The sequence below is a fragment of the Seriola lalandi genome, unplaced genomic scaffold, assembly GCF_002814215.2.
Source record: "Seriola lalandi dorsalis isolate HSWRI2012SDOR001 ecotype SW California unplaced genomic scaffold, Sedor1 jcf7180002054570, whole genome shotgun sequence".
Taxonomy (NCBI): Eukaryota; Metazoa; Chordata; class Actinopteri; order Carangiformes; family Carangidae; genus Seriola; species Seriola lalandi.
This window is the reverse complement of record NW_019525123.1, coordinates 1,230,965-1,257,372: the sequence shown is the minus strand read 5'-3', so window position 1 is coordinate 1,257,372 and position 26,408 is coordinate 1,230,965. Positions and strand designations below refer to the sequence as shown.

Sequence of the window (26,408 nt, the reverse complement as noted above, 5' to 3'; positions counted from 1 at the left end):
ACCTAGTACAACCACATTCCTGTAATGTTTGTTATTGAACTTCTCCACTGACTTAAATGAGTATCAGGTGCCTTGTTCTGGGACGTCACATAACTGAGGCAGTAAAGATTTAGATTCTTAGAGAAAGTCCCATGGCAAGTACATAGGTTTAAACCAGCTGTGTCCTTATAAAATAACACTTCATAACCTTTAAGCTGTCAAAAGATCAATTTGTTGTGAATCATGGATACTTTTGTCACCTTTGTTTCAGAATATAAATGTGAGGAGAGCTTTGTTTGGCTGAATAATCTAATCGTATTATGTACCACATACCGCCCAAATGTACCCCCCACCAAAAAAAAATCTATTGATTATTGGTTAGGAAGGCGATCTTGACCAAAGCTTACTGTGACTAGAGCTAAAAGGCCAGGTGTTTTCATTAGGATAGGCATCAGTCTTAATTCTTATTGAATTGAAGGCCATCAGTGGACCATTCAAAAAGCACCCAGTAGGGGCTCCATTGGTGTTTAGCCCCTCTGTGACCTGGCCATTATGGTCAATTTCTAGCACATGAACTATCTAAGCATTGTCCCATCTGAACCTTGTTAGCCAGCTCATTAGCATTGTTAGCTCAGCCTGGGTGACAAAGCCTTTCACCCAGAGGGAGCCCTTTGCCAACTCCGAGAGAAAGAAAGGATTACAACTACTCCCAAGGTGTGACTTTAGAAAACATTTCTGATCACCGCCCATGCTCACTCTGCCAGTGTCAGAAATTCCTTGTTGTACCAGTGTACCAGATTCAAAACCGTATGAACTTGGACGTGAAATCTGTTGTAGTCATTAGGTCACTCAGTTTATAGTGGGTTTTTTTCTGTTCAGTTTCATTCACAAATGTTATTGTTTCACTTGGAACTGACTGATATCACTTTGTTTTGTCCCAAATGGATAGGTGGTAAGGTAATGAAACTGTCTATTACCAGTTATGGTTTAATTGGCTGCAGTCTGTTCAAGGGGAGCTTGAACTTTTAACCTGATGATCTTTGACCTCCCTATAAATACCAACAGATGGTTGGACTCAGAGTGTATTGGGCAAATTAGATACTCCCATGATCCAGTATCAGGTTTTGGAGAAGGTGTGAGCTTTACTGTGGTGGTGTCTATTACTCTGGATTCATTTGTCTTTGTGACTTTGCATATTTGTATTGTGTTTTTATTTTTTGAAACAAGCCTCATTTTTAACTTACAAGTAGCTTCATCGAATGTGTCATGGAGGTACTCAAGGGTAACATGAAACTCAATTAATGTTGCTGCTGAAGATCAGTGTCAGGCTTGGCAGGGCAGTTTGTTTTTGTTTAGGTTACACCATGTGTCAGTCAGCACTATTGTGCCAAGTAGAATAGCCCTTCAAGGATAGAAAGCTCCCCAAGGAACACACTCTTTTCCTTATGAGAGCTTCTGCTGCAGTGTGTCTCGATGCTTTGCACACTTGCATGGAGGCATTTGTGCATGCATACTTCTGGTGTGACTTGCCACTGGTCTTGTATCACTCCACTAATGTCACCAGCGGGTCCCCACCCTTAATATCACAGGAAGCATGGGCATGGTTCAGCTGATCTAATATGTGTGAGGTGGTTTGGTTTAGTCTTAAACAGCGAATATTGCCTATACAGGCTCACATGGGGCATAAACCTCACATGTAAAAGTATATAAAGGGAATTGATGTCATCAGCAGATACACCAGGGTCCTGGGATGCCAGCAGTCAGTTAAAGTAATGTAACTGCTTGACAGATGCTCCCTGCAGTATTGCTTACAAAACAGTGTTTTTTCTGTTTTGCTCTCGGAGTAATTTCTCCCTACTGTAGCTGCTCATTGATTTTCTGAGAAGAAATTCACTATTATTAAGTGGATCATTGAAGCAATTGACTTAAGTTTATGATCAAAGAACAAACTCATCTTACTGTAAAAGAAATCTATCACTCAGGAGTTTTTCTGATCCAGTTTGGCCATTTAAAAATGATTACAGTTAAACTAGTTCAATAGAGTGTTTTCACACTCTGCCTTATTCTGTCACTCAGTCCACAGATCAAGGGCTGGACTGAGACTGAGCATGTGACAGCATTAAAGCCCAGAGGAAATTCCTCCAGAGGATGAGAACTAAGAGCCATGCAGGAAAGGGAAAAGGAAAAGAGGAAGGTGGAGTTGAGAAATACGGACTTATGAAATTACATTAAAAACATCAGATTGACTGTGTCATTCAAAACTATCAAGCTCTTGATAGTATTACGATGTATTATATATTATTATATTTAAACTGTGCATTTAGTCTCCTTCTATTTTAAACCCTGACTCATCACAGATTTCAGCTTGTTTGTGTGTGGTGTGTAGCAGTTCAGAATACTGAATATCACCTTTCGACATGGCTTCCAGCTATGGACTTGCGCAGGGTTCAAGAGGGGAATCGGTTTACTCTCAGTTATGTCAGCACATGACATCACGTGAGTGCATTCCTCAGCTGGCTCACTTGGCAGGTATTTGGGAGAAATCACCCAGGCCAAGAGGGGCTGGCTGGCTCTCCCTGCATCAGGCTACATGTACTACAAGACAAGTTCTTCCACAGAAAACATTTCATTTAGAGCTTTTTTCAGCATGGCCAAATAGCCTGACAAAGTCCTTTTTTTTTTTAGTTAAAAGTTGCATTTTCTAATTATCCAAATGGGAATATGATTTAAAATTGAAACTTTTCTCCTGTCTAATTAATTGTGTGCCGTGATTAAAAAGGCACACTGTGTTCCACAATGTAATAGGCCTTGAGGTCCCCCAGGAAATGAAAGGACTCTAGACGTAGACGCTTAACTTGCAGCTCCATGCTAACTTAATGCAACCAGTTAGCACTAGATAAAGATGACTTGTGAGTTTGAAGCACATTAACAGTTAACTTAATAAAGTTACTAAAGTTGTTGAGAAAGGGTTTGACATTTTGGTGTATGCACTTGGGCTTTGCATTCTGTTGACTGACAACACAAACAATCCTAGTACAAAGGCATTACACAGCATTTTGTGTTGAAATACCCGTTTTCTTTCTAATTAGCCCTTTTCAGCTGTGTACTGAAACTGATGAGTCAGTAAATATTGCTCAGTGGGGTTTGGCTGTGAGAGCTTGCAGTATGACTTGTAATATGCATGCTGTAGTATAGTTTTTCTATGCAGATCTTATGCAGTTTTCACTGTGGGAGCTTACAGTAATTTAGTTATTTGTGTGAATAATCAAATATTGACAGCATGAGGTTGGATGGTTTTACCCAACCAGGACACCACAATAGACCTAAGCATCCTTGTATCCCTCTCTGAGTAGTTCTTTTCAAGGTTTTCTCTTGGTTTTTTGATGTGATTTTCATTGGAGCTGTCCATGTCCTGAGTTGAAGGTCTAAGTGTGGGTGGTGGTATCACTGTGTGATGTTTATTGTTTGCAAATTGTGGTACTTTCGAAGCATTGTTAAACCATAGCAGGAAATAAAAGCTATTCAAAAATGCAGAACAAAAAGCATCAAGATTATAATAATTGAAATACATAATTAGAGTGAAACAATTAAGAATTAATCAGCCACTATTTTGATAACTAATTATTTGTGTCAGTCATGTAGATTTTCATGCAAAATTGTCTGAAATTCTCAAGTTCCAGCTTAACAGTTGTGAGGATTTTCTGTATTGCTTTGTCTTTTTGAACTTAAATAATGTAAATAAATAAATTGTTAAAAATAATCAATAGATTAGTCTTAAACATAGCAATAGCACAGTATATTGCAGCTAGAGTGTTCCGTCATAATACACTGTTCTACCTTTGTGCTGATTCATTCTATGTACTGCATATCCAAATTTTGCTGTTATTTCTTCCAGCAGGGAGAAGTGGATGATGCTTAAAGGTTTCCTAGCATTACCGTCTTGCAGCAATGGCCTGAGGGACTCTCTGGACTGAAACCAAGGTGAGAAGCATAGCCAAAGCCAACTCTCCTTTTACGCAACTTTGCTGTGCAGTGTGGCAACTGGATACTCTGTCCAAACACAAAATGACCAATTGCACAGATGATGCAAACATCTAAACTTAAAAAAAACTAAAACTTTTTTTTCTTTTTCTTTTCTTTTTTTAGGGATTAGACTTGACCTTATGAGTGTCAGTGAAAACATTCTCACGTGTCCCCTCCTGCAACATTTGTTTCAATGGCTTGTGTCCCTATCTATGCTATTTAATTGGATAAGTGCTCCCAGGACATGCTTTGTATTCTGAGCTGATTCTTAGAAGATTTGTCTAGTTATGAGGGAAGACCTTTGATGATGGTTTTGATATGAAAGCCTTGAGTCATTTTTCCACTGCCAAGAGATGAGCCACATAGTTAAAACTTTGTTTATAGATCAGAATTCAGTTTTTAACCATGATTTAGTTTCAGGATCTCCCTGACTTGTAAAGATAACACTGTGAGATGGAGGCTTGCTGAATTCTCTCCCCCCTATTTTCCACACAGTCCCACATTTTTTTTTTTTCTTTGTGCCTGGCAGTGTCCAAATCCAACCGATTTGTAAAAGTGAGGGCTGCATCCAATAGTCCCCTTGGTCGGCAGTATTCATCTATCTTGTGTGAAAAAAGCTCGACTCTTAAAACTATCATTCCTGCTGCAAGGCTGTGTTACTTTACAGGTTACAGTTCAGATGGTGCTGGCTAGAATGTGTCTTTTAGGATTACTGTATTGCCAGCAGTTCTTACAACACCATTTTCAGCACATTTATCATCAGAATACTGGTTTGCATTGGGTGACATAAGTTTGGTTGCAGTTAGTTCTGTATTAGAATATGTGTAGTTTTCTTGCCCTTGGTATGAGTCATCTAATAGTATGCAGTCAGACTCTCAATCCAGTGTTTATATTTCCTATGTAATATAGCTGGTGCAGTGCACACATAGCTTAAAGATGACCTGCAATAAAATGGTAAAGCTAATTCAGCTTCCTTTTAGTGTCCTGCGCTGTTTTGTATAATATCTGTTGACAGGTGAGTGTCATGAACAGAATGCAGAGGTTTAAATGCAATTTTATGCCAACAGAAGCACTTTATAGTGCAACTGAAAAATGCAAATTTATTTATTTGCTTAAAGCGGCTACACTCTGTCAGTATGTCAGTGTCATAAATTGAAACTGATAGGTTATTGTTTGTACCACTCTACGGTGGCACAGCGAATTAGGAATAGTGTCCAGTGTTTAACAGGGTGTTTGCACAATAGCTTACAATAAACAAGAGGATCACAGATGTAGATATATAGCAATCCTGATCAATTAAAACAAATAAGCATGAGAGATCAGCTCAGGATGTCGCTATATTTCACCTTATATAATAATCTGATTCCCGTAGTGACATCTGAGTCTCCCCCATGGCAATGCTCACAGCCACAGATGAACTGTTGACTGGATTGTTGTGGAGAGGTGCTTATTTATACCAGTTAATCAATTTTACCATCTTTTGATCGTTGTCTCTCTTCCCCCTCTTGATTCCAGCTCTCTTTTCCTTCCACTGTTTCTCTCTGAGAGCCAGAGCACAGCATCCTGTCCTACACCAGTAACCCACAAAAATTATATGTGATGGATTAATTTGCTGGTATGGGCACAGGTAAATGCGGGTGGTCAGCATGTGAAATAAATAATAATTTTAATTAATAATTTTTTTGTTGTTGCAACCTCTCAGTTCATCATCTTGAACTGGGCACTCACTTGGAATATGTGGACAGATGATTATTGCAAAATTGGTTATCTTTCGTCACGTCATTGTGCATTGCATCTGAAAGTGGAAGCTGACTGAGCGAGTGCTTTACACATCTGAATTGGACAGTACATCACACAAAACAAAAGATAACCTCTGACCAGCCGTCATGCAAGCCCTGCTTAAATACCATCTATATGATGTTTAAAGTGAGTGACTTTGTAGCCTGTGTGTTTGTTTAACGTTAAGGGTCGGGTCCAGATTTGATTTAGGCAGTTACCAAGCTTTGCGGGCGTGGGTTTGCAAAACTGACCCCATGCAGGAGTGTGTTCTGTGCTTATTATACAGAAAACCCTCCCCTTCCCATCCTGCGACATCCTGAAGTGGCTGCCTGTGTAAAAGATTCATGAGCGTGATCAGCTTTCAGTAAATGGGTGGCCTGGCTCTTGGTTGCACTCCAGCACTTTAGAGCCATTACCTTGCAGTGATTCAAGAGTGGACAAGCTCTTGAGTGGGACTTGGTAGATGGCAAGGTGCATACCTCTCAGTGTGTTTATGTGCGTTTGTGTCAGGTTTTTTTTGACACGTCATTTGAAAAAAATTGCTTTGCTTTTCTTACCAAGTAACCCAGATAACTGGTGTGGGGGTGGGAGGGGTAATGTCATTGAGCTGACTCTGAAAACTGGACAGTGCGCACAAGAGGGCGAGTGAAGGAAATGGAGCTTGAGGAGAAAACTGATAGTTAACCTATGCCCTTGAATAATGTTATTATATGGTACTGTAGTTACAGATTGGAGTCTATGAAAAATGACACTCAGAATCTACTGAATACACCTCATATACTCAGTGAACCTTTCTGTGAAAAAGGCTCATGACCTGTTTTTGTTCCCTTTGTTTCACCATCTTCCTCTCCTATCTCTACACTCTGATCTCTCATTTTCTCCCAAGCTCGCTCTCAGTCATTGATCTGATTCCTCTGTATGTTCAGAGTGACGTGCCCATCACTCAGGTCTCGTTAAATTCACCCAAGATTCAAGGTTTCAGCTGCTCTTAATCTCCTTCAATCCATCATCACATTTCTCCTTCCATTTCCCTATGCCTCTCCCTTGACCCAAACCTAATATCACAACATCTGGTTCAAGGTAACAGCAGCTGTCAGCGGGGCGAAAGTTCACTGCAGACCCCCACCCAAGTTGCGTTCTGTTGAAATCGATATTGTTTTTAAATACATGTTTGTCTTTAATACCATCTGACATGGTTCCAACACGTTTCTGTGTGTTTTGGCTCTCGCAGCATTTTTTCTCACCCTTGCAAATATTGAGATGTAAAATGAGAAGACCTGAGTCCTCTGGAACCCTCCCCTGCCATGATTTCCTCTTCAGTTTGGAGGGAAATAAATGGCCCATGTTGCAGCCCTCCAGAAGCAGTCTTTATTGGTGCGCTCTTGTTCACCATTTCTCTCTCGGGGCCTGTTGTGCCAAGAAGCCATGTGAGGACAGATTACACACCAGCGAGACATTGTTCAGAGCCCCACAGTGGTTTTGCACTTTCCAGAAGGGCCCTCATTATTATAGTGCAGGAGACTTCAAACACTTCCCCAATAGCTTTTGATGCAGTTTAATGCACAGTCATGCCCAGCACTCTCTGAGCACCAGAAGCACTGGGTGTGTCTCTATAATCAAAGCCCTTCTAACCCACATGATTACAGGAATGGCACACTGGCACATGCCCTCTCCCCCTGGCAATCAGACACTGATTTTTTTTCTCCCAACATCCGTTTTTTCCCTCCATTATACTATGACTGGAATAGGTGATTCTGTGTTTTTTAAAGCCCCCCCCCCCCCCCCCCCTTCATCTGGTGATGTGCCTGCAGCTCGGCTCGCTCTCTGTGGTTATGGCAGATGGATTTAGTTTAAGAAAACTGTCTAGTAGTAGTACTTACATGTGATTGTTAGAAGGGGTGTCAACGTGTTTGTTTTGTTTTTTGAGAAAGACATTACAGTTATGCTTAACGGGCATCTAATGTGGAGGAAACATTTCCGTCTTCTTTTTTGGTTGATGCAGTTAAAATCATCATCCCATTATTGTATTTTATAAAGGTATTATATATAAAGGTATTTTCCAGCTCCAGTATTCACTCAGTGGCTACTTAATTAGGTACACATGCAAAATGTAATGCAATCCAATACAACATCTCAGCCATTAATTCTACTTTTAGAAAGATGATAATGTTCAGTTTTGATTTACACTGTCTGGGGGTATTAATTTAATGAACTGTTTATTGCTGAGGTTGTAGTTTGCAGTGTTGTTGAACCTGACTGCGTTATATTAAGAGATGTTTATAATGTTTTGCCCACTTCATTTGCAATGGCTGAATGAATATATTTCAGTATAATGCTGTTGAGTAGAACACCACCACTAGCAACGACCTATAGCTGATTTTGATTTACAACCTGCTTGAAATTTCGACCACAGAGATTTTTATAGTGTTAAATTGATATATGATCATTTCTTTACAGAATTAATTTGCTGAAAGTCAATAAATGATATAGTTTAATCATTATCACAAATAAGAGACTTTTATCATCACCACTTTGCTTTGTATCTATTTGTTACCCAGTAAGAATTGCCAGACAGCCCAAAATATCAATATATTTCTTTTTCAGTTCTTGTAACTGAAGTGAAAAATAATTTGGCCAATTCACTGGCATCTGTGATTATACTCCTTGTTTAAGACTGTTGCAACTGTTTTCCTCTTACTATCACAATTCTGGAAAGATATCAGTTTTTACATCTCTGTCACAATAGTTGGAAATCTGACAAACAGGAGATGATGTTGCGACACATCATTTTGTGGAGCTGCACATCTGCAGACCAAAATAGAACCTGGAGTCCTTCCATTGAACATGAAATTGTGATATTTGGACACTAGCAACACAGTGCCATCCTGACTGGTTTTGAGCCGGCATGCATCCTACAGCACCATGTCAAGTCTGTGCGGTGTAGCATCACCTCTGCCTGGCACTGTGTGTCCTCTGTTAGGTGTATCATGTCATCATGTCATTCGGACAGCCTCACAGGTGCAGTTAAAGGTTTAATTTGTTGAGCTTTTGAGGTGTTTATTGTAGTGTGATACACCATGTTGTGTACAGGTTGTACCAGCTGAGTTTGACAGGAGGAAATGTTGTCGTCTCCAGCACTCCGGGCAGCAGCAGCCCCTTGTTGTCTCTGCATTCCTCCCTGGCCAGACTGGTTGGCTCCAGCTCAGTCCTAGAGAGTCTGCTCTTGTGACACCTAAGATATAAGCAATGACACACACCTATGATCACCTCCCTCAAGAGCACCCAGCGCTTTCAAAGTCAATTGATTTTTAAAACTTTTACTTGTGTGTTCATCTGTGTGTTGTCTTATTTCTTGTTTGGTCAAATTACCGCTTTGTTACTTCATTTTCTGTGTTGTTATATACAGTAAAATATTATTTCATATCTTAGCATAAGATGTAGTTCTGATATTAAAATCTCACTGCGTTGCATCGGTTTCATAAACAAGTTTGAATGTTGGAACATCTTCAAAGTTGTGTTGCTGAGGCAGTGTTGTGGCTGTTACTGTGGTTTAGTAACATAACCCTTCATTTAGCCTTGTGAGTCAGACACACAGACCATGATGAAGATGAAAACCTGTAATGAAGTGAGAAGTGTTGAGTTCACACTGGCAGAGCTGACCTGTCAGCACACAAATATACAATTATGTTTGCTGTGTGTGAGAGAGACGTGAAGGGGGTAGAGTCTGCGTCGAGGTGTTTACAACGCTTGTGTAAGTGGAAACCGAAGTTCATCACAACTTCATAGTAAATGCAAAGCGGCAACATGGAAGAGTATGTGCTCCTATAAACCTCATGACCCCAGAACCATTTCCAGTCAGATCTTGAGTTTATTCTTTCCTAGTGACCGTCAGCATGCCAGTGCTTTGCCAACAACAGCAAGCAGTTGGCCAAACTAGCTGTAAATAGAAGTTCATAGTCTAAGTGTGAAATGCTTCCCTTTTTTCTATATGGCATCAATTTATAGTTGGCCTTTCCCTCAAAAGCCTGTTGGACTAATGTTTGTCAGTAGGGTGGTGTCATCTTTTCTCTTCCTTTTGATATTCTCCAACAGGTATGCATTGTCTATGTTCATAGAGGGGGAAGTTTAAGTAAAACCAGGTGCCACTTTTTCCCCTTGACTGTTTCTCACCACAGTGGAAATATGGTATGACCAGCTGAGGTCCTACCCATCAGTCCCCTGGCTACGATTTCTGAAGAACATCTGTTTGAAAGCTGCATCGGTTTCATTCATCTTTGAGTGAATCTTAACCATCCCCAATTAACCTTACACTGATTTCACGCCATCTATGACTAACATAAGGTAGCTCGCAGTAACTGATGGGCTATATGTCTCAGCTTACAAAACTAATGAACTAAGTGAGCTGACAGCTTGATGAACTGTAAATTTGGTAGATGCCTTCCAGTACATGCCAGTCAGTCTTGTACATAATGAGGTCATTCACCACACCCCCACTTATCCTGTATTGCTCTGAGTCAATGATATCCGCACACAGAACAGGTGTACCAATGGATGATAGTCTGTTATGCATGCATGAATCCACTGTCTGCTCAGTCATGTTACGACAGCTTTTAACTTGGCTTTGAGGTAATCACATTTTCTACGTGCAAGCTAAAGCTGCTGCTAGCTTAGTCTTGAGTTTAATGTTGCAATAAACTATAATTTATTCCCTTTAAAATGTTTTTCAGTTATTTTGTGTTTTTCCCCCTTAACACTCCTTCCTTTACATTGCTGTTTAGATTGCAGTAAATTAAATTCAATTAAATGGGACATTAGGCTAGAAATTTTTTACCTTATTTAATTAGAGCAAACTTTTTTTCCTTAGGAGTCCTAAATATTGAAAAGCAGTTGAGAATCTCCCTGCTTGCTTGAAAGCAATTTCCTTTAATTCGTTTTTAGGACACAACAACTCTGAGCTGTGTTCTGTTGTCTTCACAGCTTCTCAGTTGTGTTATTAGGGATGTCACTATACCAGAAATTTTGTAGCTGATACCAATGCCAGTGAAATTCCACAATTCTTGATGCCACAGCAAAAACCAGAAAACAGAGACTGCTGCGCACACATTGTGCTAACACACGCGGGGCAAGCTGAATGGACAGTCGACACACTGAACTGTAATGACAGTAGCCTACAACAGTCGCCATGTTAGCCTAAACAAGCTAACGTTAGCTGTCGCAATTCACAAACATTAATAACTGAAACTCACTCACCCTGAATTCTGTGTACAGATGCTTAGATAAGTCTGAAGTTTTCCTCTGTTTGCATACTGGCCTTTGGTCATCTATAACTTGTCCCTGATGATCTGCATCAAATACAAAAAATCATTGTATATGTATGATAATAATACCAGTCTTGTTGTGTTTCAAGTCGCCGTTGACCTGTTGCTGCAGCTGCACTTTCTGCTGCCCTTCAGCATGTTAATTATTTCTTGTTCTTATTCAAATTTGATGTCAGACCAAAACACCTGTAGAATTATTATACTGCCCTAATCAGTCCTGGAAGAATCACATCTCCAGGACCTACGACACCTTTGGTACCTATGGTACTGTAGAAAAACAAGTACCATCACATTTTCAGAATTTTGGCAGCAACTTGATACTGAACTGTCGGTTCTTGTGACATCTCTAGTTGTTATGCTTTTCTTTTTCTTTGTTTAGTGACTGAAGTGTGAGCGGATCATTACATGCACGTGTCATACTTAAAGTAGATTGGCAGGCATCATCATGGACTAAACTCAGAGGCCTATTTTTCTGTGTTATCGATGTACGGCTCCATTATCATCATCATCGTCATCCTTAACATCACTGCCTCAACGTCTTTGAGTCTGTGTGTGTTGTGTTTGAACGTGTAACAGACAGCTGCATAGTATAATGCGATGTACAGATTGTTTTCATTGTTAATACAACATTTGTGCATTAGACAAAATCTTCTGTCACACCAGATGTGCAGTTTCATAGGACATGTTCCTTTACATTATTATATTTATTTAGAACAACAAAAGATGTTCTTTCTTTGAGGAGAAAAGTAGGAAAAATAAATGTGTTAAAGAGCACGTGGGTGAGAAAGGAGACTTAAGTTTATGTCCTAAACACAACAACACTGATGCAACATGCCACCATTCACTTGCTTCAAGACTTACTGTTGTTCAAAGAGGGACACTCTCCTAGTGGCTGATGTTGATAATTAACTCAGTGACACAGCTCCATACAGGAAGTGCTGACACCAGTGTCCAGCTGTTTACAGCTTCCCATGGATTCAGGGCATTCTGCAGGATTAGAAATCCCTTGCTAGTCTGCCCATGTGAAGATCGGACCCCCCCAGCAACAAAAACGGCCTGCCAGCCTGTTGGCCGGGCTGCCTGCCTGTCTGTGTTGGTGTCATTGAAACGTGCCTGGTACTTCCAGTCTCCCTTATTTGTCTCAACGTACAATGACCCATCATTACTGCCATGTCAAGGAGATGAAGGCAACCAATCATATCCGGCCCAGCGGGACAGGCACAACCAATCAGGTCTAGAATCCCCATGGTAACTTGTGCTGGAAAGCCCAGGCACAGCCAATAGGGACAGAGAGTGCCACTTAGCTATGAGAGTTTAATGGCCTGTTTCTGTTGTCATTAATAAAAGCACACAACCTCTGCTATAGAGGCTGTTATAATTCCAGTGGACAGTGCCACAGCATAAAGGCACCCTGATGGCATTCAAAAGAGCATAATGCAAGGACACATGCCTGATTATATTTGTGTATCATTATCTGTCCATATACCGTACAGGCCAACAATGGTGCTCAGGTCATTCGTCAACAAAACGGTAGAAATGTGTTTTACCCTTCAGAGTCTCCTCTGCCTCTCCGACCAGTCACCACGGCTTTGACTTCATCCATTTGAGCACAGACCCTACCATTAGCTTAAAGTAGGTCACTCCAGGCCAGGAGGGAGCCAGACTCAAGTTTGCATGGTCACTAGCTCCCTTTTTAGTTTAGCCTGCTTCTGCTAAGCTATGCTCTTCCACTCTGCTCTACATTGTACTGTGCTGTACTCTGTTCTGCCTTATGTAATGGCTGAGCAGTGAGCGGTGTGTGTCATAGCCGTTTCCATGGTTAGAGTGGCTGAGAGTGTATCACAACACAGCATGCCCCAGCCTTGTGCACTGTGATAGAGAGACATTAATTTCTTTCTTTGGGTCTCTTCTTCATTTCTGATAATCTCCCTCTCTTCCCTGCTTCCATAATCAAAGCATATCTTGCATGAACCAAGAAGAAATTATTTTTATGCATATACATTTAAATGCCACATGTTTTGGAAGAAGACAAGTGTTCAGATCCTTCTACGCAGCCCAAATCCTCCTGAAATCCATGCCCATTAGCCGCCATCAGATCTGGTGCAGATGATGGTGGTAATTAATAAGATATTACTTTGATCAATAATTGATTGTCTTTCATTTAGTGGCATGAAGTTCAGCCCGTGCTGACTCGCTGGGTAAGAGGAGGAGGAGTAGAATAAAATATATGTTGGTGTGGCGAATGCTCAACATCTGCGGCGGGGCAATCTTGCCCAAGTCTCCAAAGGCTCTCGACTTGTCACGAATTACTCCAAGCTGTTTAGATGAAGAACGCAATACAAATTCATATCGTAACCTAATGGCATTTTAACTTGAGCTGCAGAGAAGCCCAAGATAGTAGCATGTAGGATGTTAGCAACAGAAAAAGCCCCCAGCCAGCTTGTCACTTTGGATAGCAGAAAAACAGTCACAACATAAATTCTTACTTACTAAGATCGTACTCTCAGTAGCTTGACTTCTAAAAGAGCAGACAAGATATCAGTCCTGCATGTAAGGTTTGTGGAGTGAGTCTTGCAAGCTGATACAGGTAAAGAATTCTCAGAGGCACTCAGTAAACACGGACACATGTTGTGATTGTAAAGCCACTCTAGCCTACTGTGAGCTGGCTTTGCTTGGTTTCGTGTAACGAATGGGTTTTTCTTGGTACATGGCTGAGCGCGCAGTCTGGTGCTGTGGGCAAAGTGCCGTGCTCTCATTTCAGTCTCTCTGGGGAGAGCTGCACCATCAGAGAGAAATGATTGAATCTCTTTCTCCGCTCCATTTTCACTCATTCCTCCAGGTTGAGTGGATCAACCTGTGCCCCCAGCACAGAATTGTGTGTGTGTGTGTGTGTGTGTGTGTGTGTGTGTGTGTGTGTGTGTGTGTGTGTGTGTGTGTGTGCGCGCTGTATGCAGATGTCCAGGTTGGCATGCTCACATACCTGTACGTGTGGTTTTCACATAATTTTGCTGTTGAAGTTTGTCAATCCACCAGATGTTACATGCGTTGTGTCATATGTAAAACTGTCTTTGCCTCTGTGCCTTTGTTTTCCAGACGCTGATATGCATTGAGGATGAGTGGAGTCGGTGAAAACTCATCTGACCCTGCCAGGGCAGAGTCACGAAAACGCAAAGAATGTCCTGCCGAACTTCTAGGACCCAGGTAAGATCTTTATGCCAATGTGCCGGCGTCAGCCAGAGCCAGATGCATTATGTTTTCAGGTTGTCTGTCCATCTGCCCCATTCTTGTGAACACGATATCTCAGTAACGCCTTCAGGGAATTTCCTCAAATTTGGCACAAACATTCATTTGGACTCGAGGATAAATAGATTTGATTTTGGTGGTCAAAGGTCAAGGTCACTGTGACTATAACTCTCAAAATCATACACTAATTATGACACAATTTAACACAAATGTCTAATAGGGTAAAATAATGAAGTGGTGACATTTTATATCCAAACTGTCAAAGGTCAACTTCACTGTGACATCATAATGTTCTGCAAAAATACTGCTGGCCATTATTCAAAGCTGTAAGTCAGGAAGGCGAGATTGTGACCATATTTCCTGCAACGGTCTTGACTGTGAGGCGGTAATTCTAGTTACACTTAGCCACTTAAATAGGGACAACCCCCCCCCCCCCCCCCCCAAAAAAAAATAAAAATCTTCTTATGGAAAGTAGTCTTGATATTTCTACTCCATCTCAAGTAATGTCAGTAACCTTGGCCACTGCTTTGCCAAAATGTCTGGTTCAAAATCTCCTGCACCACTTCTTACCAACTGCAAGATTGTAAGATAAAGCTCCACCCTCTATTGTATGTACAGTAGCAGCCCAGTAGTTGGAAACAATGGCAGTGTGCTGTTGTGGCAGCTAACCCCGGAGCACTGATGTACAATAAATCTGCATAATTCATCTGCAGAAAAGCAGCCAAGAATGTAGGTTTTCCTTATCAATAGAGCACTCCATGTTGGCACAATGAAGAGGCCTAGGGATATATTTCAAGCCATATGGAGCATAATTGACCCTAGCCTTATTCCTCTTCTTTCCTCTATGCCAAGGTTTGCAGTAGATGTTACGCACTGTCATCTGGCAGCTATGAAAAAGAGAGGGCTCTTCAGTCGTGTCCAGAGATGTGTGTGTGTGTGTGTACACTCAATCCTGGTGTAGTTTTGTAGATGGATTTTCTTTGCTTCCCTGCTCTGGGTTGCTCTCGGGTGCTTTTTGACTGCCTATTCATTCCCTTATTGTAGTAGAATTGCATATGTTTACACACACTTGAACCCTTTATACCATACATCTTTATCTCCCCTGCTGTTACCATCTTAACGATTGCATCTTCTTACCCTGCTGTTCTTTGTCCTTGTAGTCCCAAGCGGAGCAACGAGAAGCGCAACCGCGAGCATGAGAACAAATACATCGAGGAGCTCGCCGAGCTGATCTTTGCCAACTTCAACGACATCGACAACTTCAATGTCAAGCCTGACAAATGTGCAATCCTGAAGGAAACTGTGAAACAAATCAGACAAATAAAGGAGCAAGGTAACAAGTGGCAACCTAGAGTTACCTTTCTGCTGGCTGTTTTTTTCTGAATAATTTAATTCTCAATATCTGTTCATCTACTGGCTTTCCCTTCAGTTTTTTATGACATGCAGCTTATTTATGTAACAAGCTCAGTGAATATCTGAAGATGGATTCAACCGTGGTTTGTTTTGTAACCATTTATGCTGTGTATAAGGTTCTACAACATCATGAATATACTCAGGATGGTCTTGTGGTTTTAAAGCTCTGATACAACCACGGGTGCCACAGGTGGCACTATGTTGGCAGAAACCTCAGATGTGATGGCATAAATATTATGGTTTGGGATCTGCTCCACACACATTAATTGATGTTGTTATTAAAGGCCAGCACAATTGATTTAATGTTCTCTCCATCACTTCATCATATAATTTGCATGGACCCGAGCAGTTTTTTGTTTGGCTGCTGGTCTTTCCCACTTCCATTCTGAGCCAGAACATCAGGCAAATGGATCAGTGCGCTCAGTTTTACTTACCAGCTTCTCCTTTTTTGTAGTCTTTAGCAATTACTTGAGGTGTGTCTTTTAACTTTTTTCCTGTTGGATTTATCAGACCAAGATCAATGAAATCCCAGTTTTTTGTTTTTTTTTTCCTGCTTACAGGCCCAAACATAGCACCAAGGTAAACCTCAAGGCAAATACTAAATTATGAATAAGCTTTGACTGTGCATATATGAAAAGCAACTGTATGACTGGTGGACAAAAAGTGGCCCACTCAAGGTATACATGATTCAGACCAGCTGATGATGTCATCTTGTTTTATGACTCACAGAGCCAGGCGTTATGTAATGATGAGCAATGTGATGCAAAAAATCACACACAAACTCTGGCTACCGTCTGTCGGTCCCTCCCCCACTCTGCTGTCCGCACTCCCCTCCCTCCCTCTGACCCTTCCTCCTCTCATTCTCTCTCTTTTTTTTTTTTTTTTTTTTTTTTCTCTACGCTGGGCTAGATTGACGTCCCCTGCCTGCCTCTGAAGGCATAATTGTGTTTGTACAGCTACCACCGAGGGAAGGGCTTACACTCCTCTCCCCTCTGCTTTTGTTCTCGATGGCCAACTAGAGACACATTTTTATACTTAACACTGAAAGCTGCTGCACCTCATCTTGGACAGTTCAGAGGGGCAGCAATTTCAGCGACCAGTCATTCTTTTTCTTGTTGTACTTATTGTTGAACCAGGGATGCACTGAAAACTCTTTTTTGATGTTTTCATGCTCAAAGTGCATCATTTTACCACCTCCATTTGCTCTCGTCATTGCACCTCATCTGTCATCTGTTAAGTGTTACGTTCCAAAGTGTATAGGATTGTTTGTAGTGCATCGCTTTTTCTATAGGCCTAGGATTATTTCCACCTTGACATCATCCTTACTGCATAAAAGATATTCTCAGTTTATGGTGACAATACTGATTATATTAAACTACACTATTGTGACTTAATGTAACTCTTACTGATTGGTGTCACAGCTCTGCAGAGAGGTGCAATGGAACGACGATGGCCTTTGAAAATGTTGCCTCCTACTGACAGCTCTTAATTTATCCCTGTTTGTTCCTCTTGTTACCGCATACATTTTCCATAATTGAAATCACAGTGGAGTTGTGCACTTAGCATATACTTGGCTTTTTCTCTGTTGCCATTTTGTTGCATGTTAACAGACAGTATGTTGAGTAATGATATCTTTATAGAGCCTATAAAATAATGGCATAGCCACGATTTTTACAGCTTCCTTTACACTCTTGTTCTCACTCTTGCCAACATAGTAAAAGCCCAGCTCTCATTGGCTGGAGGCTGGGATACATAGTAGCTGCTGAGCTGCAGCCAGTACATTGTTTGATACACAATTTGTATTCATCATACATATGTGAAAAATGTAAAAATGCAATACATGTAAAATAAAAAAAAAATAAAAAAAGATAGAGATGACTTAATGGCAAATATCTTATCAGTTACAGATTATGTGGTCATTCATACATTTATTACCAGATATAAGTGATCAATTCCTCCCTCTGTCTGTGGCACAGTTCTGCAGACGGGCAGAAAGCCAGTGAGGGCCGCACTGACATTGAGTGATGGGTCTGTACCCAGGGCAGCTGTGCTGGTATACTGGTCCCCGCTGGGCCTGGAGAGGTCCTGCTGATGCACACATCATTAATGCTGAAAGAGATGAATGTGGGTCTGTGTGCTGTTGCACGAGCCCACAGAGCAGGGGCAAACCTGCATCTGTGTCAGATTTCACACATCTACATCCAATAAAATCCAGGAGGGATGTGATTTTTCTTTGCTTTCCACTACAACATTTTCTCACTGTATAGTCAGCCATCTTCTTGGCGTGGTGTGACAGTTAAACATGTCACCCCCAACAGCCCACTCATATTCCGCCTCTCATCATCATCTCCAAAAGTAGGGCAGCCTACACTCTGAACATAAGGCATCTCTGCATGGTTATTAACCCAATCACTCACATGGACAAATGCACAGCACCATAGTGCAGGTACAGGAGTTTACAGGATACTTTCAGTTTTCGCCTCTTACTAAACCAATCCCAGAACCCTTACATTGAAAGATTTGTTAAAGCTTATTAGGCTGTGGAGTCAAAGGTGCTACATTTATCATTTTTAAATATCAGTAGGTACTTGTCAAATTATTATTATAATTTTTTTGCACAGGTCAAGTCTGGTGATACTACAGACCATAAGTATCTATATATGCAGCAAGTCCCCCTGTATCCATACTTGGAAATCCAATAGGCATAGTAGGTCACAAGGACCCACTGCAGCAAAGTTATTTGAGAGAGGTAGTACATATGAAAAGGAAGACAACCCCTGGCTAAAGGGAAGCCTTGTTGAACTACTTTCCAAAGTTAAAAGGTGGTTCTATAGGAACAGCACAAAATTACTATTTTAATTTATAACAATAATCATTTTCATTATAATTAATTAGAATAAGAGAGGTTTTTCTTTTACATGTTTTAAGGTCTTCTGTTGCTGCTGGACCACATAGTAACAACTTGCTACTCTATTTGGAACAAGAGTTGTTTACACACTGTCACTGTGTTTCCATAATAGCCTTTTTTTTGTACATGACAATGCAATCCATCCAGTGGCTGCCACCAGCGTGGCAGCTGCGTGCCCTGACACACTCATTTACAATAACCTTTCACTCCACTTGCTGCTCTGTGCTTGGGTTTGAGCTATGGCAACTTGTTTTGACAAAGGCACAAAATGTGTTTGCTTTGTAACCAGAAAAAATATTTGTTAAAAGTCTTGTAAACAAGTGACCGCTTTAAAGTATGTGGGTCAATCACAGAGGGAAAGCATTGAAGAAAGCATGATTTCCATGTTTTGGTGATGCATTTTTGTTTCTCACAATAACAGAATGCCTTCCTTATTAAGTTATGGTCCATGTTGTCTAGAATCAGTTGAATGCATTTGTTTTGCTTGTTTGCTTTGCTAAACCTCGGCCACTGGTTTTCCCATCAACAGAAAAAGCTGCAGCAGCAAATGAGGAGGAGGTACAGAAGGCCGATGTCTCATCAACAGGCCAAAGTGTGATTGACAAAGATGCCTTGGGACCAATGATGCTGGAGGTGAGTAGAGGGCCTTCTCTTGCTTATTCATAGTGTCATATCTGGGGGAAAATATTATGAAACACCACACACTGAACACTCAAACTGAAGTACCCCATCTGAATACTCATACTAACACTCACATAGGATATACACTGCTCTTTAAATCATGATTGCTATATAATGAACAGTGCTATCCACAGAGAACAATCACAAATGGGCCAGTAGTGGTTGTGTGTGAGTGTAGCTGTGTGGAGTAAAAGCTGCCAGCATCTTGTATCTGCCCCGGATTGGCTGTAAATCACCAAGCGGAGCAATGGCCTCGTTGTCCCACGGAGGGCCACTGAAGTGCTTACGTATAATGGGAAGAAAGCAACAGCCTGGCGAATGAATCAGTCCATTGAGCCTGTCCTCTCACTCACTTCCTCCCTCCCTTTCTCTCTCTTACTTGTTCAGTTCTCTCTTTCTCTCCCTCCCTCCCCATCTTCTCTATATTCGCCTCTAGATCTGTCCTGTCATGGAATATTTATAGCTCTCCTGGTCCAGCGTCACTGAATCGACATGCTAACTCGCGGCTAAATATAGCCCAGCGCAGCCTGCATGCTTTCCCATCTGTCAGCAGCCCCAAAACACAGCGATCGGCCATTCACACCGCTCTGCTCTGGCCATGTCCCCGTCCGCCAGCGCGGGCTCATTACAGGATGCTCTTAGGAGAATGGCTGTCGGCAGGAAATGCACCCACGCGCCCCATGACCCTCCTCCAAGGCTGTCCACTGCCCACGCTCATGCGAGCACAGAAGGACGAAGGAGGCCGTGAAAACATATCAGTGTGTTGTTGTTTTAAACCTCTGGGAGCAAGTCTTGTTCCGTCACATGACTTGTTGTGACAAATAGTTGGCATTCCTGTTAGACTGCCCCGTATGGTTGCTGTTGTGTGGTATGACGAAATCATTAGAGGGCTGAGTATGTTTTGAATGTTTAAAGCTACAGTGTCAGAGCTTTGGCACTGATTCCTAGATTATACCCTTTTCAATATCAAAAGGCACCTACAGAGATTTTGGCAATCTAATAAGATATTTGCCTCACTGTGTGACACGGATCTAATAAACTCGGGTACAACATCAAGTTTGAGGTGTATATATATAGACTGTATGATGATTACACCTACTGAATTGCAGGCTACGACGCAACTCAATACGTAAGAATAAAACTTTGTCCATCTGCACCATGATAGTGCAAAACAGTGGCGCTAAGCAACATGTGGATCAGTGCGTCATTTCATGCTGCATTCCTATAGGTTGGTTAGTAGACGTAGGAACAGTCACGAAGAATTTTGTCCCAAGCTACCGTTGGTCACAAGTCCGTGACAATGACCGTCTTTGAACTTCTCTCACACTACGACGCAGGGGGAAGTATAGATGTGTATACAAATATATAAACATGTTTTTTCTTTCAGTCCCCTTTTTTATTTAGCCTTCCTTCTTTTGTTGAGAATGTGTGTGCTTTACACACATTTAGGTCAGAACCAAAAAGGTTTTGAGCTTCTATACCGGGCGCTGCAAGAGACCAGTTTGCATTGTTTTTTAGTAAGACAGTAATGCCTTGCCATGCTGAAAATATATTATGTTTAGCAAGAATGTATGTGGAGAGAGATCTTGTTCGCAAAGCACCAGAATCAAGTCATAAATAACGGAGAGGAAAGGAGACCCCTACTCCCTTCACTATAACAATTCACTACCCGCTGTATATTGTACTGGGAGGAAAAGCAATACAGAGTCATATATCAAGACAATAGGCTCGTTGCAAAATGGAACAGGTACACAGAGTGTGGTGGCTCAGGGTACATTTATTTAGAGTATATTCATTTGTAAGGGCTTTGGTCATCTCTACAGTGTTTATTTAATCAGGGCATTGTAAATTAAGGTACTGTCTAACAGCATTATGCAAGAGTGTCTGGAAGAAGGCAAGAGTTGGCACTAGAGAGTGTTTGCTCTGTTTCTGTTTGCCCTACTTGTCCAGTACATGGCCTTTCTTCACACAGAGTGGACTTACACAACCATGTTGCATTTTGGAACCATTTCGCTTTATGTATCGATAGGTGAGATTTCCCCGAGTCTTTTTTTTTTTTTTTTTTTTTTAGCTCATGCTGCGTTGATGCAGGCAAGGGAAAACATCTATCTCCATTAGATCATGTGTAACCTGCGATGTTTGAGTTTGCTTCACCCCAAAATGTAGCCTGCCGGTTGATTCCAGGTTTGTTATACATGCTACACATAAAAGAGATTTTGTTCCTAGACAGTTTATGCATTAAAAAACTGAGTATGTTATTTGTTATGAATACATAATAGGTAATGTAAACTGAGGTTAAACGGTGTGTGTGTGCGTAGGTAATGATTATTTAAGCAGAGGTGAGGAGCACACACCTTGGCAGGAGTCTCTTGTCTCTTATCTTGACACCAGCTTTTACAGCTTTACAACCGGCAGAATTCCTTTTTAAAGGCTCTGGGTGATTTGATGGCCTAATTGACACCATCTTGTGTGTAATGGCTGACCTGGGGCTGTATTCTTTCAATTAAGTGCTCCTCCTCCTTCACATCCTCCAAGCTCTGCAGGCATAAGCTTTTATCCTGCTTTTTATCAGCCACACTGATGTTGAGCATCTGCAGGGGTGATGGATGTGCCCGGCACGCAGAGTACTAATCACCTCTTTTTAGACACTATGCAGATGTGCAGATTGAATATTTTGGCCTACTTTTTTTTTTTTTTTTTTTTTTTTTTTTTTCAATTTGCTACTGTTGACCGCAGACATACATATGAATAAAACTCTGCAGAGCTTACAGCGTCCTCTGCATCTGTAAATGTTCTTTTGGCTCTGCACAAAACACAGGAAATCCTTTTAATGAATCAAACATGAGAGGTTCAAACCAGCACAGTAAAATGACCCTAATGAATCTATGAGTTGCATCAGGGTAGGACTAAGCTTTTTTTATTAAAGCACTCAGCTGCAGCACTATTTGTATTAGCAGAGAGTACTGGTGGGAGGTAAAGGTGCTTAAACATATTTTTACTCTCCTGCTATTGCTTCAATTTCACTGCGAGAGATTTGTTATATATCAGCGTGAAAAATTCAGTAAACAAATTTTTCTCTCCTCTGAACTCCCTTTCTCCCCTCCAGGCCCTGGACGGCTTCTTCTTCGTGGTGAACATGGAGGGTAACATTGTATTCGTGTCTGAGAATGTGACCCAGTACCTGCGCTACAACCAGGAGGAGCTGATGAATACCAGTGTCTACAGCGTGCTGCACGTCGGTGATCATGCTGAGTTCATCAAGAACCTGCTGCCCAAATCCCTTGGTTAGCCTCGAGCTTATTTTCCCTGCCAGCATTCGCTTTGCTCTCTGGCTTTTTCTACCTGTCAGTTTCGGTCTCGCTGTGTCACTTGTGTTTCGCATCTCTCTCTCTTTTCCTGACTCCGCATGTATGTCCCCTATGTTGCATCACTCCTACCTCTGCTCTCATTTACACGCTGGCCTCATCTCTTGTGTTTTTTTTTGTTTTGTTTTGTTTTGTTTTGTTTTTTTACATTGTGTGTTCCCTCTGTTTCTCAACACCCTCACTTCTCTTCTTCTCCCTGTTCAGACAGGTATGTTGTAGGTGGCTGTTTCATAGTGTTGTCAGTTTAATTAAAAGCACTGAAATGTTCATGGTTAAATAGCTTCAGAGAGGCTGCGGGAAAGCTGCCTAATACAAAGTGTTATGTAAGCTTCATATACGCGGTTGGCACAGTGCATAAAACCTATAGGTTTTTTTCATTTTCTCTCGCCGATGCTCAACCCAGACATTTGCTTCTTCCTCACTCTCTTTTCACCTAATTAACTTCCTTTTTTCGGCTCCTCTCCCCTGTCAGCAGCATCGCTCCCTATATTCTCATTTCATGCCCTTCCTTCCCCCTTCTCTTCGTGTTGTGCGTTATTCTCTCTTTTTCTCTGCCACACACCCTCACCAAGTTCCCATTTTCATGTTCTCACTTTACCATTTCCTAGCCACCCCTCCCCCCCCTACCCTCCCCCCTCCATGAAAATCATTGTCTTCATCCTAGCATTACTCATCTCATGAAAACAGGCCATTTATTTTTGTATGACAGACGTTTACCTTTTTCTTTCTCTCTTTCAGTTTTGCCCATTCCTTTTCCCCGTCTTCTCTCTCTTCTCTCATACCCACGTCCATTTAACATCCTACCTCTGCATCTCCTCCAACTCAAGGGGTGGTTGTAATGTATGTCAGCGCACCCCATCAGGAACTCTCTCTAAGTCCCTTCTCCCCTTCCTCTCCTCTTCTCTCCTGGTGCTTCGGATTGAGGTCTGAGTGCCCAGCCATCTGGGTGGGAGAGCAGCACAGAGCAGAGTACCCTGGAAACGATCAGTGGGCTGTGTCCCAGATACTGGGAGATTATCAATGCACTGAATGAGATCACAAACCAGATGGAGTGTGATGGGAGTTTGCGAGAGTGAGATGAGTTGTGTGTGTGTGTGACTGTACGTCTCTTATTCTTTTTCTTTTTTGTGCGTGCGTGTGTGTGCATGTCTGCTCGCACGTGTGTGTGTGTGTATATGCGAGTTTGCCTGCGCCTGTGTAACTGTTGGAAAGAAGAAGAAAGATTGGCACTGATGTTTTAGAGGACATGCATATGGAAGCCTGGCATGGCTGTGGATAGATGGCATAGTGCTCAGGGTTCTAACTGCTCATTATGACTGATCTTTCCCCAGCAACTGCTCTCTCCTTTTTCCGCTTTTTTCCACCATCTTTCTCTCTGTCTTGCTCTCATTATGTCTTTCGCTTGCAGTGTGGTAGCCTCTCTTGACTCGCTCGCCGCCGCTTCCGTTCTCCCCGTTCGGTTGTTCAGCTTTGGCTGCAGTGAAATTTGTCAGATAAAACCCCCAGGAGGTTACATTGAAAATTTCCCCTTCCCCTTCTTGCTCCTCTCTAGTGAATGGCGTCCCGTGGTCCAGCGAGGGTCCGAGGAGGAACAGTCACACATTCAACTGCCGAATGCTGGTCAATCCCCACAGCGAGAACCAGGACGAGCCGCACGAGCACGAGCCTCAGCAGCAGAAATACGAGACCATGCAGTGCTTCGCCGTTTCAGAGCCCAAGTCCATCAAGGAGGAAGGAGATGGTACGGAAGGAGAGAGGGAGTGTGGGAAAGTGGATAGAGAGTAGGACGATCATTTGACACTAAAGTTGTGACCCTATGGAACAAACTTAGATTAGTCCTTAGTCCTAGATTAGTTTTAAGATCTGATGAATTTCTACCATTCATTGCTACCAGTCTGGACTTTTGACTGTTTCATATTTTTATTTTAATGTTTATGATTAAATCTATATCAGCTCTAAATACCTAAAGCTCTAGATGCCTTTGCAATCAGGAAATTAAAGAATGGAATTGTGAAAAGTGAATTGAAAAAATGTTTGAAACTTTAGAGTCTGATTAAGATCTTAGAGCTTGTAAATTAATATCACCTGAAATACAAAAGTCATTGATGGAACAATTTCTACAACTCGGTCATTATGGGTTGCATTATGCAGAAGTTAGCGGACAAACAGACAATAGGCCAATTATTATGACAGAGGAATGAAAGATAAGATTGTTTTAGAGAGCCTAAGATCATCTTTGAACATTGCAGTATATAATTTAAATTTTTTTAAAAACTTAAAAGAAGTCTAGCAGACCAAGATCAACAACAAAATCGGAAGAAAAGTTCATTAGCATCTCTACTTTATGTAACATCAGACTGATTGTTGCTGTGTTGATGTGCAGTGAAATGAAAGAATTGTTAAACCTTGATAAGGACAAAAGGGAGTTATGAGGCTTTCTTGGGTCAAAGTAACATCTGAATGTGACGGCTGCAGAACGGAAAATGGTTTTGAATACGAATTTACATTTATTATGAGTAGATCAAGAGTTTGCATCATAACCTGCGTTGTATGTGTATAAGAGTATACGCAACTGATGAAGAGCAGCGCTGGTGCCACTCAGCTTACATCCATGAAAAGTTAAGTGACACAAGGGAGACGAGAGGCTGGGCAGCTGTCATTAAAGCCCATCTATAATTCATGTACATTCCTCACAAATCAGAGCTTATGACTCACAGGAAAGGATGTGTTTTAATCATGTTTATAGCATCAGGGAACCAGTCTTCTGATGTGCTTCACATAGGTTTCAACACAACAGCATATGAACGCGGAGGAATATGGAAGTGGAGAAGGAAAGGCGCCGCATTTGTGGTAGCCGCTAGTATAAACATCTGCTGACCTTTGCAAGGAAATGATTTAAATTGTATGTTGTCTCTGATCTCCTTTCAGTGTTCAGTCACTGAGAGGTCACTGGGCTTTTCCAGTGGTTTTCATGGCTTTAGACAGGAACTTGAGATCCTGTAGTTTGAGTAAATTTCCATCACAAGTGACTGTCGTTCGTCCAAAAATTTGTAAAGCATAGATACGCAATGCTCTCGAAACAAATGCAATATTCTGCATCTAAACTACCTAAATCCTGTTTGCTCAGTTGCTTTGATGAGAGACCATAATTCCCTCCTGCCAAACTATAACTCGGTGGTTAATTAAAACAGTAAGTGAAAATGCTAATGTTTCACTCCAAGTCTAGTCTCAACCTGTCTTTTCCCCTCTCTGGCTTCCTTTGTGCACCAGCTGCTTGCCAACCATACTTTGGCAAATACACTAACTAGGAAACAGGCCAGAGGTGTGTGCGTGTGTGTGTGTGTGCTTGTTTGTGTGAGTGCGTGCTTGCGTGCGTGCTCGCCATCCAGGTATTCCTCATTTCATAGGGACCTAAATTTGTTTACACAGTTACATTATAGGCACTTGTCTTCCTTATGGGAACAAAAGACAAGTCCCCGTAATGTAAATCATTAAATCTTAAGGTGAAGGCATGTTTTAAGTTTAGGTTAAGATTATGGTAAGGCAAGTAGTAGTTATGGTTAAAGTTAGAGTAAGTCTACAGGGAATCAATATATATCAATGCAATGCCCTCTAAAGTCTGACTGTGAGTGGCGAGGCAGGATCATTGGTTATAGTTGCAGCCACAGACAGAGACAAGGGAGGAGGAAGGAATTGAGA

At 41.5% G+C, this 26,408-nt stretch overlaps 1 protein-coding gene across 3 annotated transcripts in view; it reads left to right on the top strand.

The window, feature by feature from the left end:
- ncoa2 (nuclear receptor coactivator 2) overlaps positions 1-26,408 on the top strand; it is a 56,421-nt gene that overhangs the window by 9,805 nt on the left and 20,208 nt on the right. For all 3 annotated transcript variants that reach the window (XM_023416908.2, XM_023416909.2, XM_023416906.2), the window contains exons 2-7: positions 3,875-3,960; positions 14,193-14,300; positions 15,503-15,675; positions 19,193-19,296; positions 22,451-22,628; positions 24,262-24,450. In XM_023416908.2, the coding sequence (XP_023272676.1) occupies positions 14,212-14,300; positions 15,503-15,675; positions 19,193-19,296; positions 22,451-22,628; positions 24,262-24,450 (733 nt within the window). In that variant the 5' untranslated portion in view covers positions 3,875-3,960; positions 14,193-14,211. The remainder of the gene's footprint in view (positions 1-3,874; positions 3,961-14,192; positions 14,301-15,502; positions 15,676-19,192; positions 19,297-22,450; positions 22,629-24,261; positions 24,451-26,408) is intronic.